This window comes from Dipodomys ordii, unplaced genomic scaffold (assembly GCF_000151885.1).
Source record: "Dipodomys ordii isolate 6190 unplaced genomic scaffold, Dord_2.0 Scaffold34, whole genome shotgun sequence".
In the NCBI taxonomy this organism is placed as follows: Eukaryota; Metazoa; Chordata; class Mammalia; order Rodentia; family Heteromyidae; genus Dipodomys; species Dipodomys ordii.
In genome coordinates this window covers 16,208,420-16,225,464 of record NW_012267250.1, presented here as the reverse complement: position 1 = coordinate 16,225,464, position 17,045 = coordinate 16,208,420, and the positions used below count along the sequence as shown (strand labels likewise).

General features: G+C 42.6%; 1 protein-coding gene across 1 annotated transcript in view; it reads right to left on the bottom strand.

Moving 5' to 3' along the window:
• Nucleotides 1-16,781, bottom strand: part of LOC105986258 (crooked neck-like protein 1) — a 47,676-nt gene extending 30,895 nt beyond the window's left edge. Inside the window, 3 exon segments of the mRNA XM_013017066.1 lie at nt 12,616-12,939; nt 15,242-15,307; nt 16,713-16,781. Coding sequence (XP_012872520.1) covers nt 12,616-12,939; nt 15,242-15,307; nt 16,713-16,781 — 459 coding nt within the window.
• Between the last annotated feature and the right edge of the window lie 264 nt (nt 16,782-17,045).

Genomic DNA, 17,045 nt, shown 5'->3' with positions numbered 1-17,045 from the left:
GCATGGATGATGACGAGCGTCTATTGAGGAACCTGGTCTTGGTTCCTGTTTCAGAGGAGCAGTTAAGGTGTAGCTATTTTAATTAGTCCACGGGACAGAATGGGTAAGTACAGTTTGAGAGTTCTCTATTGAACCTCTCCTACATTGCAGCTCACAAAGCAGTGCTCCCTCTTGAGGCCCTTGAAATCTCAGTCCCAGAGACCATGCCATCTGCTGCTCACCTGTGTGCCATGGCAGCAGATAAACAAGTCACCAGTAGGAGGTTTCCTGAAGGTTGTTTTTTCCATGCTGTCTTGTGCCTTTAACTTTCAAGTTCTTGAAACGTGTTAAAGGAACTTCTTTTCCAGTAGTGTTGGGGTTAAAACTGAGCACATGTTCCCTTTCTAGTGACTCCCTAGGACTCTCAGGCAGCCACAAGTGTGCATTAACTAATGCACAAGTGTGCATTAATATTGCTGGTATGGACAGAACCCACACAAAAACTGAAACCTGGCATGTGGGGAATGCATGTTTCAGACCACTAACTGAAACTAGGTAGGTCATATTTCTTTGTTTCCCATTGAAGACTGGTACCACAGCCAGTGGTGCTTAGTAGAAGCAGAGCAAACAAGACTGCCCTTGTCTTTTTATGTCCCCAATTCCTGCCCATGTGGGCAATAGCATTTTGGAGTGAAGCAGACATCAAAGTTGCACTAGTTTTTTTGTGACCCTAGCTGTCTCAAATGATAATTGAGAATTTTTCAGACACATACACTTTGTTTACAATATTATTATTATTATTTTTAAGTAGTTATACAAAGAAGTTTCCATTCTACAAAACAGTATATGAATACAAGGTGCAGAGACATACTCTTGAATTTCCTTTCCTCCCACTATGGTGTCTTGGTCTTGGTAGGAATGGCTTGGCCATTACGAAGTTGTGTTGGTTGTTGCTTAGTTATCTACCTTTAACACCTGGATGTTCAGCTTGAACCCCTGCAAAGACTCTGTCCACGTCTTGATGGAACAAACAGCAGAGGCAATGGTGTCTGCACAATGGATGGCCTCTGAACTATCCAGCCTGTCCTGAGGATGTGCATTGATTGTTGTGCCCAGGTCACAGGACCCCCACCAAGAAGACCACCCAGAGTCAGACTTTACAGCTGTACTAAGGGTTTATTTAGTCAGGCTGCAGCTCAAGCCTCGTCCTACACACCGACACAGCAGAGCCTAGGAGGAAAGCCCCAAGCTAAAGATTTTCAGGGCTTATGAAGGCACACAACCAACTAGGTGTTTGGATATCCACCATGTATTTCTCTGCTAGACATAATTTGAGGATCTTAGGTTTAAACAAGCAAAAATGGTCACTGCCTCAAGTACTTTAAGCCTTCATTGATCTCATGGGTCTACCTGATCTGCTGAGAAGCTGAGCTGCTTGTGATGTTGATATATATGATTGGCTGAAAGGCCATTGTTCCCTTCGGGTTCTGCTATGGCAGGTGTTGTTCATGAGGACAGAAAAATTCTTAGTTTCCTGTGGGCAGAAGATTCAAGAATTATTTTCCAAGTACATGTCTTGCCTATTTTGTATATATCATGAATTCCTTTGGATTCTATGCTAGAGGCTTCCCAGTCAGATGGGGTACATGTTCTTGGGACCCATACTTCTCCTGTGGGCAGGTGTTCTTCAGCTGAAAGCTTCATGACCATGAGATAGTAATGGTCCTTCTCTCTCCTCCTTGGACTTTGTTCTTTTCTAAAAATACTTAGCTTCATTTTGAAGAGAAAATGGCCTTTAGCCTTCACTCAGACGAGGATAGCTTTGAGTAAGACCCACTTCTGCCAACTCCTGGGTAGCCAAGGTTCTCTCTGGAATCAAAATATTTTTGTAGCCTCTGCAAGACAAGACTCCTGAGGATCCTGCATGTGCTGGGTCATTGGCCAGGCCCATGCCCACTCTTCAGGGTTTTGGTGATTGGTAATATATATCAAGCATACAAAGTGTGCTCTTGCTGCATGAGTGATCATGCTCCATATTGTATATGGCCTAGACTTTCTCTTGCTTCAGTGTCTAGTCTACTTTCCTTATGCATCATCCTTCAGACTTCCCTTTGTCTATGAAATCACCATGAGTATGGGCCTTGGGTTTCCAGGCCACCTGTTTCTCTCTTCTATGAATGATGGTGTCTGTGGGGCAGGTGCTCTTCTAGCCTATATTTCAAAGGGTGGAGTCCTTCCCACCCTTTACCTTGAGTTGTATTTATTGGTCTTTGCCCCCATCCTTTCAGTCTAGCTTGTAGGCCCAATCCCTGATTGATTTGGAATTACATCTTGGAATGGACTAATAAGTTTATATCCCTTTAGGGTCCTATAGTCACTTTCAGATATGACAGAAAATCTGATTCCCTCCATCTAGCTGTTGGCTTCATTAGTCAATTTGGTCTCCACAGTCTGGGTCCAGAATACTTAGAGAAGATGATGTAAACAGCTGCTCACGTCTTGCTCATATCTTGCTTTATTCAGGCTTAATCCTGGATCTGGTTGTTAGATGGGTTATGTCCATTGGCCAGGTATATCTCTCAAAACCTCCAGTTCATACTCCTAGTTACATCAGACACTAGGTGGTATAGGAATTGGAAGAATTTTCTGGTGTCTGTGATTACTATTCATGATTAGAAAGGTGATCTGGAAACCTAGCTGGCTGTGCCCCCAGTCATGCTAGGTGATGTTGGAACTTGGCTCTGGTAGTGTGCCCTCTGAGGCAGGTGGTCATCTGGGAAACACAGGGTGAGCCTGTAGGGCCGTGCTCAAAGCTAGGACCTCCATTCTGGTTACCTAGGGATCAGAGACAGAGTGTCAGTGTGGTCCCAATCAGCTGGATTTGATGACTTGCCAGGCTTTCTTAGTCGAGCTTCTTGGGACCTAGTGTAACTACTTTGCCCAATTACTACTTTTTCTTATGTATTATTATACCCAGATGCTATAAAAGATCATGGTAAATCTCATTGATCTGGGGCCTTGAGTTGATTCTCTGTAAAACTTTAAGAGTGTTTCCTGCCGTGTGGCCTGTTACTGGTATGTTCAACCTTGGCCAGGTATTTCCCTTAACAGTTTTGGAGGCAGCTACCATAACAGAAGTAGAGTCATGAAGTTTGTAAGCTCCTTGCTATACCTAGGGCCCAATACCTTTTCAGTGAAATATCCTCTGCCTTTAATTTGATGCCCCTGACCTCTGGAAATGAGCTTATGGTAATAGCTGTGTTTCCACACATAGAAATTGTACAAGGACATCTGAGATTTGTGAGTGCTATACTTAGGTTTGATTCCTGAGATTCTAATCAAGGGTTTGCTGCCGGATACCATGGTACCAGTATTTGCAAGGAGTAACTGACAAGGGGACAGTAGAAACTCAAAATTGTCTGCCTAATTGGCAGGTAGTGAAGGAATTAAAATGCCCTGGGATTAAGTGTGAGCAGCATCTGGTTGTAACTGGGAGTCTCTAGTCTGTTCTGGTCCTTCTCCAAGTCTGATGGCTCTCATTTCCTTACAGGGTGGGAAAGCACTGTTCTCATGTGGCAGGTAAGACATGTCACATTCTTTGGTTCTACCAGGCTCTCAAATTGCCAGTTGATAGGTCTATTTCTATTTTTATAGGAATGTACAGGCATGTTGTAGGTTCTTGGCTAATAATGGGGCCTAGGCTCCTCTGGAGGCTGAATATCCAGTGTGAAGGTCCTTCATGTCTCTGGTCCCATTTTATAGGTGGGTTCCCCTTCCTACCCTATGAATAATTCAGAATCCCTTTGACTCCTATTCTTTATCCTTGTACCTCTGATGGTTGTCCAGGATAAGATGGCCAGCCTTGTACATAGCTGGCAACTCTCCTCACATGGGGGAAAGGAAGATTCATAGAGCAGTCCCTGGAGTCAGATACTGTCATTGAGGACTCTCAGCAGAGAGGCTTAAGATGGAATGGAGTAAAGTATTCCTTGAAATGAACTCAATGGCATACTGATGCAAAATGATGAACCCTAGTTGGATGTTATTTCTGTTAAAATGTTTCCTTGAATTACTACTCTGGTCTTAGATTGTAAGACGTTCTTCAAACCTTTTCACTGATATACATGCATACCTATGGGGAAGAGTTTGATACTTATATGCATAGTATCATATATGAATTACTATCATCTCAAATGCTTTACAGTTCTTTGTGTAAGAACACTGGAAATCTCCTCCTAGATTTTTGAAATATTCAATATATAATAGTCTCTCTCCTGGGCATCAAACACTAGAATTTATCCACTCTATTGAGCTGGTACTTTTTGGCCAGTCTTCCTTATCCTATCTTCCCAGCCTCTGACTACTATTCTCCCAAGGTAAGATGCTTCAACATGGAGACCATAGATTATTGTTCTGTACCTCACTGCACTGTTCCAGGTTCATGCATATTGCCATAAATGATAACATTTGATTATGGCTGAATAGCATTCCATTGTGTATGCAAACTATATCCATTTGTCAATTGATGCCTAGGGTGAATCTATATCTTGTGAGTTATTCAAATTATTTTGAGTAATGCTGCAGTAACACAGCAGTGCAGACAGGATTTTGAGCTCTGCTATATACCCAGTAGTGGATCCCATGGTAATTATGTCTTTAAATTTATTATTTTTTGCCTAACCTTGGGAAGTCCTCCAGGCAGTCCTGGGTACTCTCCCTGAGCTGCTTCTGCTCAAAGCTTGCACTCTACCACTTTGCACCACAGCACCACTTCTGGCTTTTTTCTGTTTATGTGATACTGAGGAATGGAACCCAGGCTTTCATGCATGCTAGGCAAACACTTTACCACTAAACTGCATTCCTAGCTCATGTCTATAAATTTTAAGCATACTTCCATACAGTTTTCCATAAAGGTTGTACTACTGTACCAGGAGTATATAATGGTCTTCAAAACCTTTAAACTTAAGCAGACTTCTAATTGGGGAGGGGAGATAACTATTGAGGCTTTGTGAGTTATATAATCCTAATTAGCAATATTTTTCATAGGCCTGCTAGGTAATTTGCAGATTTCTTGCACTATTCAGCTCTTTTTTCCACTTGCTATTGTATATTCTCTTGATACTGAATTTATAATTTCTGCATCTTATGCCCTCATCAGCTTGTTTACACATCTTCTTCCACTCTCTAGGTCTCTTAGGCTGTTTCTTTTGCCATGCATAAAGTTTTAATTTGATGTAGCCCCATTCATTTGTTTTTGCTTTGGATATCTTATTTTTCAAAATCCTTGCTCAGACCTATGATATACAATATTCCCTGAGGTCTAATTCAGAAAATTCAAAATGCTCCTAAATGCTCACACAATGCCAGAAATGGAAAATTCTACTTGACCATAGGTGACAGGTTGTAGTCAAAACCCAGGCATACCAATTGTACAAGTGAGTTCAGGTGTGTGTAAGGTACACATACACAAAATATAGCAATTTCATGTTTCCCTCTTTAAATTTGGTCATTTCATCCCCATGATCTGTCATCCAAAACATTTCTGACCAAGGCATTTGGAAAATGATGACTCACACTGCACAAGTCTCATTATTTTGAGTCCAATGTTTGGATTTTGCTTTGAAGTCTTATATTTTGAGTTGACTTTGTGTATGAGTTAGAGGTCTAGCTTCCAAGTACGACTATCGAGTTTTCCAGTGATGATTTATTGATGATGACCTTCTCTCTGTTGTATTCGTGGGCTTTTGAATATCAGTTGCCTATAAATACTGGTTTGTTTCTGGTCTCTGTCCTGTTTTCATGTTCTTATCCCAGCACCATGCTGTTTGGGATCCAACAGCTTTGTAGTATATTCTGAGGTTAAACATAGCTCTAGCTTTATAGTTTTTCCTCAAGATTGATCTGGTCATGGTGAGGCCCTCTCTGCTTCCATTAGATTATAGGTGATCATAATGACCTCAATTTAACTTGAATAACTTCTGTAATACCCAGTCTTTAAAGAGATCTCCTTGGGTACAGTTGGTTAGGATTCAAAAGGTTTTTGAGGGAAATTTCCACCCTTGAAATCACAATATCCTTCATAAAGCCCACTGTGAGCTAAACATAAGTAACTCAGACCTGCATTCACAGGTATAGCAAGATCATGGAGTTTCTTCTGTTCTAGCAAATAGCCACACTAAAGGTCAGTGAACAACCGATCTTGAGTGTAGCTTGGATCTGTGGGATTTCTCCTATATAACTTGTGTGGCCTGATTTTCATGGGACAGATGACATAGCCTTAGAAACTGGGCATGGACTATGTTCATGAAACCTCCCTGGGCAGAGCTTGTTTGGCAGTAAGGCCTTGGTGACCTCAGGGAATGACTTTGTGGTGATCTCAGTGGTGACCTTGGTGGATCAGACCCCTTGGCTATGTTCAGGAGATTAGACTTGAATTGGAAAGATCCCAAGCAATCTAAGCCATGGAGGATGGACGCTTCCTGACTCATAAGAATGGGACTCCAAGGGAAACAGATTAAAAAAATACAGCAGAGGGCCCATCAGCTGTACTGGACATTGTGAAAGTGAGCTAAGCAACTCAAGGGCAGGGATGGGAGGGAGAGAATGAAAGAGAAAGAGGGAAGAGCTTACACTGAGCAAAAGGAAAGCAATATACATATCAACTGATTTGGAAGAAATGGTTGTATTGTCAAAGTCTGTAGTGTTCATAAGTTTTATAGACCATGAAAATGTCAGTTCTTGGAAGTGGTGCTGTGGCTCAAGCAGTAGAGCACTCACCTTCAGCTGTTAAGAGCTGAGGGATAGTGCCCAAGCACAGAGTTCAAGCCCCATGACCAACAAAAAGTAAAAACACTGTCAGATCTCCTTGTAAAGGTTACAATGTTTGTGACTAAGTATCACAATCTCACAATACTGTGAAATTTATGTAATTACTTAATCTCAATAAAGACATTTTTGTAAAAAAAATCCTAAAAACAGAAAAAAATGGGACTCCAGGAACCTGTCCTGGCCTCTTAGCAGCAGGTCAGGAGGTGAAGTTTAAGGCATTGTGATGCAAAATACTGACTCTGGCAGGCTCCTTCCAAACTCTCTAGGCTTGAGATCCTAATGTGCTTGGGACACATAACTTTTAAATTATTCACCTCTTCAGAGGGGCAGGAGCAAAGACAGAGCTACAACAAAGATGGCATACTACCTACGGGTGCCTTAACATGTAGGTAAGACTTGAGACTGAAGACTTCTGGCTGGGAGGCAGGCTAGCTTCCTGGATCTGGGTACACCAGTCCTGGATCTCTGAACTCTACTCCCTACAGATGGCAGCCACCATCTGGCTTGCGTCAAGCAAGGGATATTTCTAGACGTAGTTCCTTCTCTGTGTTTGCTGTTATGTTTTCTCTCTGGTGTACATGCCCAGCACTAAAACATAACCAGATATTGGAAATATAAATCTTCCCTGAGTCCTTTCTTGTGACCTAGTCTAAAAGGGAAAAACACACAATATGTCTGTTAAGGTAGCTTGCCATCTCCCAAAGATGGTTGTCACTACAAGCACAGGAAGTCTGTGATTTAACATTTAGCCACTTTTCTCATTTACCTGACTTTATTGTCTTCTTGACAACAGTCTGAAGAATTACAATTATCCTCTGTGAGTGGTGCATTCATATGCAAATATGGAAACATACTTGGTTCTATTTTTGAACTTTATTCTTCCAGGATTGCAGTAACTTTCCTCTTTTCAGAAAAGAGCACAGGAGATAAATTGTATCCTCTTCTGTATCCAGAGCATCCCATTCACATGGAGTATCCTTTCAAACAAGGCTCAAAGCAGAGGCACTCATGCCTTCCATATCAGATCAGATGCCTACTTGGATCTGAACCTGTTGGTTGACTAGCCATAGAGGAAGTTATCCATGAGACTTCTGAGACTAGAGCAGCACTGTCCCAATTTCATAATCTCTTTCTATTCCAATTCTATGCAAGGTCTATTCTTCAATGATCTCAAGACTATCTTTGACTAGATGGAGAGCCTGGAAGCTGTCCACAGGTCTTCTTTGGTGCTACATATCTCCTGAAACTTGAAGAAGTTTGAGGCAGGCATCTTTTTTGTGGTTTGGTATGGCAGAGCGGGGAGATGAGTCTGCACCTGGGGGCTGGAACAGAACCCATTCCAGGGTCTCTGTGGTCCCAGCAGCCCACTATGGAGGGATGTGTCATGCTGAGACCTTGCTAAGCCAGGGTAAACGCCATGGAGAAGATGCATCTAAGGATCAAGTGAAACCTTTTTTTCTTGTGGATGACTCAGTTATATTCCTGGCTTTCAAGTTGCCTTTCTACCTGCTATGGTAGGTATATCTGTATGAGCCATCTCATTGCTTGGACATCGGGAAAGTTGGTCTGCAAGGTTGCTGGTTGGCCTAAAACTTGATCTCTCCCTCATACAAGGCGCTTCCATCACTGGACTTGGGCAGCATATATACCTTGTATGTGACAGATATACCATATGTGACTGTCAGAGGTCAGCGTCTAACCCTTTCTTAGATCTTTATTCTTACAGGTATACCCTAAACCTGTTGTTGTCCTTCAATATCCTTCACATTTTTGCTGTTATTTGTCTCCTTTACTCTCCAGGTATGGCAAAAAATATACTTGTCGATATTGCTCATGGTGGCAAGTTGTATGGCCATCTCTAGGGGAACCGTGAGGGCTACAGCATCTCCATCTATTCTGGGATGCAGCTTTCCATCCTGTTGGCTTCTCTTGCACAACTAGCTCTCCCTGCAAGTATAAGCCTTGTGCTCCCTCCTGGGTGCCCAGTTACACTACCTGTGTCCTACTCGGCTTTCCCCATTCTGAAGCACTTCTCCTGTCCATGGCCCTGCTGCCCTGTGCATTGTGCCTGTTAGGCTACTTCTGCCTGGTTTCTTAAGTTGTGGTGAGGGTTAGAGAAGCTTCTGTCTTGGTACTGCCTCTTGACAAGTCACATGCTGCTTCCATGATGTGGCTTTGTTGGCGAGGTCAATACAACTGTCATTGGTCTGGCCTCCAGAGGGCCTCCTAGCAGCAGCTCCCCAGTGGAATCAAATGGAATTCTCCTTTGCACTCTCCTGAGTCCACCTCCCTGTTATATCTGCATAAATGGCATGAAATTTTCATGCTTTCTCGTTCTACAGGCATGTGGGCTTTCTTCCTGTGATTGCTGAGGACAATCATGTCCCAGAATCTTCGGGTGATATCCATAATCTTTGGAGTAGATGATTATTAGGACATTATGGGTGTTTGTAAGTTTTAGGGAACTATTTATATAATCTTCCAGCTATTCATCAGCTAAAAGATTGATAGCTAAAGATTTTCCTCCCATTCTATGTGTTGTCTCTTGATTCTGACAATTGTCTGTGTATGTGTGTTGGATTTCCCCTAGCAGTTTCAGGTCTTCACCATAAGATCTGTGATCTATTTTGAATAGCTTGTCAGACTGAGAAGAGAGGGCTCTACCTTCAGTCTTCTACATGTTGCTATCCAGCTTTCTCAGCACCACTGTTTTTTAAAAATATTCTCAAGGTGAGGTATAGAAGGGTTATAGTTACATAAGTAAGGTAATAAGTACATTTCTTGTTGAACTTCTTACCCCTTCCCTCGCTTTTCTCCTACTCTCCCTATCTCCCCAATCCCCTCTCAAGTTGCATCTTGTCTTGTGTATGTCACTGTTGCATTGGTTCCCCCCTTGTCCTTTGTCTCATGACTCTGTTGTTCACTTCAAATAAACATATATAAAATCCAGTCCTTTGTCTCATGACTCTGTTTTTCACTTCAAATAAACATATATAAAATCCAGGGTACAAAAATCAAATACAATGACAACAGGGGATGGATATACCATAGGGAGAAGATCAGACAAGACAAACAAGAAATCAAATAGTACATTAAAACCAACAACAAAGAAAACCCTCTTGTGTCCATATCTTGGAGTTCATTTCCCTTAGCATCATCTTATATGGTCGTATGTGCATAACTTTTGAGCTATTCTGCTCATCTGATAAGATTACCCTAGACATATACTAATTATTGCCAATAAGGGAAACCATGGACCTGTGATTCTTTGGGTCTGGATTACTTCATATTTAACATCAGGGTGTAGTCATAATTAGCTTAACTTTTTGATGCTTTGCTTACATTTCCATAATTGGAATTGGCTTGTGACTTCCTATCCAGAACTTTCCATTACATTGAATCATTCTGTCTCAAAGTGGCAAAGTACAGTTAAGGTTTCAATTTCTGCAATGTGTGGAAACAACCAAGCTTGGAAAGCAGGGTTTGTTTTCTAGTCCCTCACGCAGACCCTGTGCAAATTTTTACCAGTCATGGTGGGCTTCCTGTCAGAAAGGTGGTGTAACCAGGTTTGGCCATGGAGCACGTCATCCACCACTCCTAAGCCTTGGGAGACTGTTCTGACAATACATGTATTTTCAAGCATCTCTGGTGTGGGAGTCAAGCACACTTTTCCTATAGAACAGCAGAGTCTGTGGCACTGTGGCTCAAGTGGTAAAGCATTAGCCTTGAGCTGAAGAGCTGAGGGACAGCACCCAGGCCCAGAGTTCAAGCCCCATGACTGACCACAAAAAAGAACAGAGGAGGCTGTATGGGGACCATTTCTAAAAGCTTCATGTCTATCAAGCCTTTGGCTTTAGTTAAATAAGACATAGCGCACTTCTCTAGATTCTTCTTTGCTTTTAGCTTTTCTCTTTGATCAGAGCAGTATACTGCCATTAAGGAAAGCAGAGGAATGATGAATGACTTCATGGTTTCATCTCTGGAGATAGCTACAGAGACAATTTGGTACTTCTTCTAGTTTCCCTTTATGTGGGAAATGAGCTCAGATTGCATATGCTGTCTTCTAACCTCTTTCCTTCTCTCTGTCTGCTCACATTGGTGAGTGTTGGTACTTTAGCTTTTGCCCTATTGACCCCAAGTAATTTTCTGGTTTAAAAATTCACAACTTAGTGGCATGTCTTGTATCTGGTTAGATCTAGTCTTAGATGGAGAGTCTTATTTCATCTTTTAGAGATGCCTTGTTTTCTAGGATGGTTTGGCTTCCGCTTCTTAATAAGCTGCCTTTATTCTTAATATCTAGAAGCATCTAAATGATTGACCTATTCTAGCCAAAAGAATCTATCATGTTCATAATGTTCCATGTGGAATAATAGCAGATTGTACCATTTGTGCTGGTATTTCCACAATATTTGAGTGGCAAAAGTCTGTTTCCTTTTCTCCTGATTAGGCAAGAAATTCAAAGTTCCCAATGGGAGGCCAAGGCCAAGTTTGAGGAGAGATAGGAGACCAGCAAGAACAAGTGTTTTTCCAGAAGCTTCAGTTTTAGACATTGTCTGTTTCCATTATTAAAAATTGGGGGGGGGAGGTGAGAAAGCCAACGTTCTACATGGTCATTAGCTAGTAAATGGTAGTTTAAGAATACCTCTGGAGATCGACAATGCTTTTTGTCTACATTTGGGATGCAGAGTCTCTTAGAGGGGAAGAAGGAAGAGCTGGCTCCTAGTTGGGCCACTTCTTTGTGTCTTCCATATCTCCTGAGTGAGCAGAAGCCACTTCAATTGGTGATACCCAAGTACTATGGGTGACTTTGAGCAGATTGTATATTTGCTCCAGTAGCTCCCCTTCGTTAAAGAGTTCTTCTATCTACTTATATTTCTATTGTAGTCCCAAGCACTAGGGCTACTTGGACTAGATGGAGCTCACAACTGACTGCTATGTCGGAGGTCTCCACTGACAGGGCTTCAGCAATGGACATGGCAGGGATGGAGAGGTAGGCCTTCTTAGATGAAAGAGGCTGAAAGTATAGCAAACTTAATGGTCAGATGGGACTTAAAGGCCTAGTTCTTGGGAGATAACAGCTCAGGATCTTCTTGTAGCTTCACAAACTTATACAACATCCGCCTGGAGAATCTGAGACTATTCTGACACTAGCTTTAAGCTCTGAGGTGGGGAGAGAACCTGTACCTTGGAAGTGTAGAGAGACAGAAGTTCCTGCTAGATGAAGCTGGCTCAGCACCCTGAAAGCCTTAACCCTGACATTATTGACTTACCTGTATCCTAAGGAGGAACTTGCATCTGATCAATATACAACATTGCTGGCCACAACGGTAGCATTTGAGATGAAAGGAAAAGCAACCACCACGATAGATTACTTTTAGAAGTTTGGCATGGCCCATGGGGGCTGTTCCCCAAGGGGCCAGGCTAAATTCTTTTCATGGGTAACATGCAGTGATTGTGAACAGGAGTCCTACCACTCAGTGACACTGTCTGTGCCTTCTCTCTTTGGTCTAGAATTCTAAAAGGAAACCCTTGACTACTCTGCTATTGAGAATTGTCTTCATTAGAAAGCATGCATCATTAAGAATCAGTGATCTGGTAGAGCTGCTTCTAGCCTTGGTTTAGCCAGATAGGCTTTATATTTATTCAAGAACTGTCCAGAATTTGAGAAAAGTCAATCAGAGTTGATGCCCTCTTGAATTAGTGTCTGTGTTGGCCTTATCAGAGACAAAGGTGTTGATCACTCTTCTGACTTGTCATTAGACTCCTGCTTGGCCTACATAGGTGGCCGTATTTGATCCAGTTCTTCACCCGCGGGTGCACAAGAACAAAGCGTTCGTAAATGGTCCGTGCCTGCTCCACCTCTTTGTATCTCAATTCAAAGTTAATGTAGGAGTGCCAGGCTTGCTCCTCGGGCTGCCATTCCATCCAGCGCTCAAACACCTGCCGGGGACCGGCCATGTTCCCCAACAGCTCTTCCATGTATGTGTACTTGTACCAGAACTGGCTGACTCGTGGCAGTGCTGTGATGGCACGGTCCCACACATTTCGGGCATGGTTGGCCTGGCGATTCTTCATTTCCATTTCTGCATATTTCAGCCAGAGGATGATATTTCTATAGTTCAGGCTGTGCCTCTGTTGAAAGTTTAGTATAAAATGAGCACTTCACTTCCACTTTAAAATGGAAAACTTGTGCCTTAATTGGTTCCAATGTGGCAAAGGAGCTTGACTAAAGGAATGGGCTGGGGAAGGGGTGGGAATGATTAAATCTGACAATGTAATCCTGCTTTTATGTGGGAAGGTGGATACTTGCTAGTCTCCCAAACTTCTCCTAAGTTTCCTCACTATATAGAGAGAAACCTAAACCTCTGAAATATCCGATGAAATATCCCAGCTTCCTGGGACCGGTGGGACTCAAACCCCCAATCTGCAAAGAGTCACCAGCACTCACCAGCCATATGGCATCGGTCTCCAGCTCTGAGTTTCAGAGAACAGCCCCATTTTCTTTTCATGGGATTTCTATAGGAAGGGGTTTCACCTAGGTGATGTTTGCCAAAGCATCAAGCAAGCAAGGTTACAGAGCAAAGCTCTTTTATATTCTGTCTGATAACTCTGAAGATCTGACATCTGATTATGATGCTGAGTGATTCTCTTTGGAATGATCCTCCTTCTGGCATTGACTAACAATTTTTGCATCACCAGTTAGACAGAGTAGGAATGGATGGTGTTTGAATTTTGGTGTTTGAGTTTTGTGAAAAGATGTATGTTCCTTTGGCTAGGAATGTGTCACATAGTGATAACTGCAAGGGACAGAGGCTCTGATGGCCTTTCTCTGGGCTTCCCTAAGACCTCTCAATACTATTGTCCTGGGGCTTCTCTTTTGCAATCTATTGTTCCCACATTCTCTGAAAAAGCATGTGAAGCCTTATGATTGGATCCCAGGCTTTTAGTGCCTGAAGCATATCTTAGCCTTTCTGGTCCCATCACTGAAGACAGAGGGCCAGTAGGTTGAAGCCAGCTAATTGTTCTTATGCAGGACAGCAGATCTAGCAATGAGATCTTCAAAGACAGACCCTTGTTAGGGAGGCTGCTAAGCATAGTTCAAGATGACATTCTCCTCCACATTGCCTGAGATAAGCTCCCTCCAGGCCTCAGTGTTCACAGGAGTAAACCCTAGAATATATAGCTATTGGCTTTCTAGCTACTTTTCAGAATTAATGATTATTGCCATCTTATTCTTTCTCGAGCTAGTGGTTCTAGCAGGTTCTGCATGTGAGCTTCTCTTGGCTGATTCTGTACTTTCCTCAATGTTGAGGTGACCATTTTCTCTAGCACTTAAGTAGAAGTCTAAGAGATAGTTGTTCACTTTTAAGCAGTAGGCAGGGAAGGAAATGGTAGCTTCAAACTCCATGCACAAGGGTTAATATCCTCTATATACCTCCAATATCAAGAAGACCCTAAACTCTCCAAACAGACCTAGGACCTCTCAGGAATGTGGACTCATTTAAGCATCTGTTATGGAGGCAGAATCCAATAAGAGGAACTGAACCCAGCTCCTCACAATAGAGCTTCTATTGTGATCATGGGATGCTGAGAAATCTGGGGCCATGCTAGCTCTTAGTGCCTTGGCCCTCTTCATTCAAAGGGAACTTTGAATGGGTTTTCAATTTTCATTTATGATGTAGATTCTAGACTGCTCAGGTAAAGGACAGGAAGAACCTGTTCTGAATTGGCTTCCCTGGCTTCATTTCTTCAGAGACTGGGGTTTCCCTTACATCAACCTCTCTGAGCACTAGGTGAGGCACCAAGTGAAGGGAGTTAAGCTCCAGTCACTGAGACAACATGGATCTAAAAAGCAGGTGAGTTAATCACTAGGTCTAAGGCCATGCAAGTTGTTGAATAGATTTAGTTTGGACTTCTTGATTCAAGGATCTCTAATTGTTATTGCTAGGTGAATTTGGCTATTTCATCAGAAAGGCTCTAAAATGTATATATATATATATATATATATTTGTGTGTGTGTGTTGGTGGGTGTTGGGGCCTGAACTCTGTGCCGGGGCACTGTCCCTCACCTTTTTTAGCTTAAGACTGATGCTCTCTCACTTGAGCCAAGTTCCACTTGTGATTTTTTCTACTTATGTAGTGCTGAGGAATCAAACCCAGGGCTTCATGCATAGGAGGCAGGCACTCTACCACGGAGCCAGCTTCCCAGCCACTCTCCTACTATATTTTAAACTCTTACAGAGCTTCAGGCATGTGCAACCACTATGAAACTTCAAATACCAAATGGCCGATTTGGACAGCATCTGTCCTAGGAAGCTGGGTCTTAGCTCTGTGGAAATGGGCTGAGCCTGGAGGAAAATAAACTTGAAGTCAATGAAGGGGTTCTTAGAAGAGCCTTTATTGGCTATGAGCTACCCTAGCAGCTATAGGTTACCCCAGCAACAGGTTTCAGGACGGTGGTGTCATTGATATTGGGGACCGCCAGAGATTCTTTGCCTTTCTGATGATCAGGGGAGGGAGGGATTGGGCAGTAAGAACACTGCTGCCCCACTGGTGTCTGTGGCTGTGCTTGATCAGCTCTGTGTGGCTGAGCACAGCTTGACTAGGTGCTAATCTCACAGGGATTATTTTGAGGCATTTTAAGAAGTACTCTGGACCAATGTCTGGGAAAGGGGTGGGGACTAGGCAGAATGATGAGCTGCTGGATTGTAGTTTCCATTAAAGCTTGTCAGCTTAATGGAAGGGTTTGGAAACTAACCAGCTCTAAAGCTTTTCATGTTGGGACAGAAAGATAGGTCAGTCTGGAAGTGAGTGGCTTTTCTTCAGAGGCATTGCCCTGTAGGGCTGGGCTCTGAAATTTCTGGAGGCCAGGGGTAGCACCATTCCTGTGGAGGGATCTGGAAGCCTGTGGTTGCCTGCCTACTACACTTTTGGTCTCTGTCCTGCTATAGTGGAGTGAAGGCTTCAGAAATACGTGTGCTGTCATGAGATCCTTTAGAGATCTTTTGAGCAACTCTTTCTAAGGACATAACATGTCCTTGTTGTGTACATCTGACCTTAGGCTCCTATCTCCTGTGTATTGGGAGGTCTAAGGATTTGCACTTCTAAGCCTGATATGCCACAGATCAAGTTCAATAAGTACTGCATCCAAGTTCAAGCTCACTAAGTACAGCTACAAGTTGAAGTTGGTGCCTAGCTATTCCCACTGTACCTCTATCTCCACTAGAATGAAGACTTGTATCTTGTAGGTGAGAAATAACCACCATGAACCAGTGGGCAGACTGATATATACTGTGCCTGTCATTGTACAATTCATTGGCATATCCTTCCTCACTGTTGTAAACTCATCAATCCCCTTCCAATATTGCTGTTATTTCCCTACTTTGGAGATTCTCCTTGTCTAGAAACCTATTTTCATATTGCTGAAAAATCTATCATTGGTCTAATTCTGATCTGACTTATAGACAATAAGAATAAATTGATGTTCCTCCTTGTCTCTAGTTGTCTGACTTGATTTTTAATTAATTTAATTAATTAATACTGTAATTCCTTCACTGAGAAGACTATTCTAGAAACTTCAAACAGAAGCAAAGCAGAATATTTTGGTTTTGAAGTTTCTGGTTTGTGTAGGTCCACTGTTCAAGAAATAAAGCTAACTTTCAAACTTAGTAGGGGGAAGGTCAGATTCTGTTCAAAATGTTCTGGGTTTTAGAAGCCTTTTTTAACGCCATCAGGAAAAATGGGAATGTCTCTGGCAGGAAGGCAAAAAATTGGATGACTTGGAGATAAGAAAAAGACAGAGGTAGACAGGGACAGAGAGGAGAGCAGTTAGCCCAGTGTTACTCTCATCTTCAGAGATGGATGATAGCTTGATGTTAGTTTGTCTGAGAGAGGAGCTGGCCTACCTTGGAGTCAGTGTTGGTATAGAAGGGGCAGGAGAATAAGCATTTTTTACTCTTGACAGATGAACCCATGGTGGCTATCCATTGAGCTTAACTGCGGTGGCACTGGTCAGCAGGACGTGGTGATGGCCTTTCCAGCTCAGATGTAAACCCGATGCATTAAGGGTTTTGAGAAAGACTTAATCCCCAGACAAACTTTGAGGAGAAGGAAAACGGCCTTGATGAGGACAGGGGAGGCATTCATCAGCATGTTGGCATCATATATGTCTAAGACAAGTTAAGACAGCAAGAGAACTCAAACATTTCCTTTCTCAAAATGTATTATCTGACTATGAC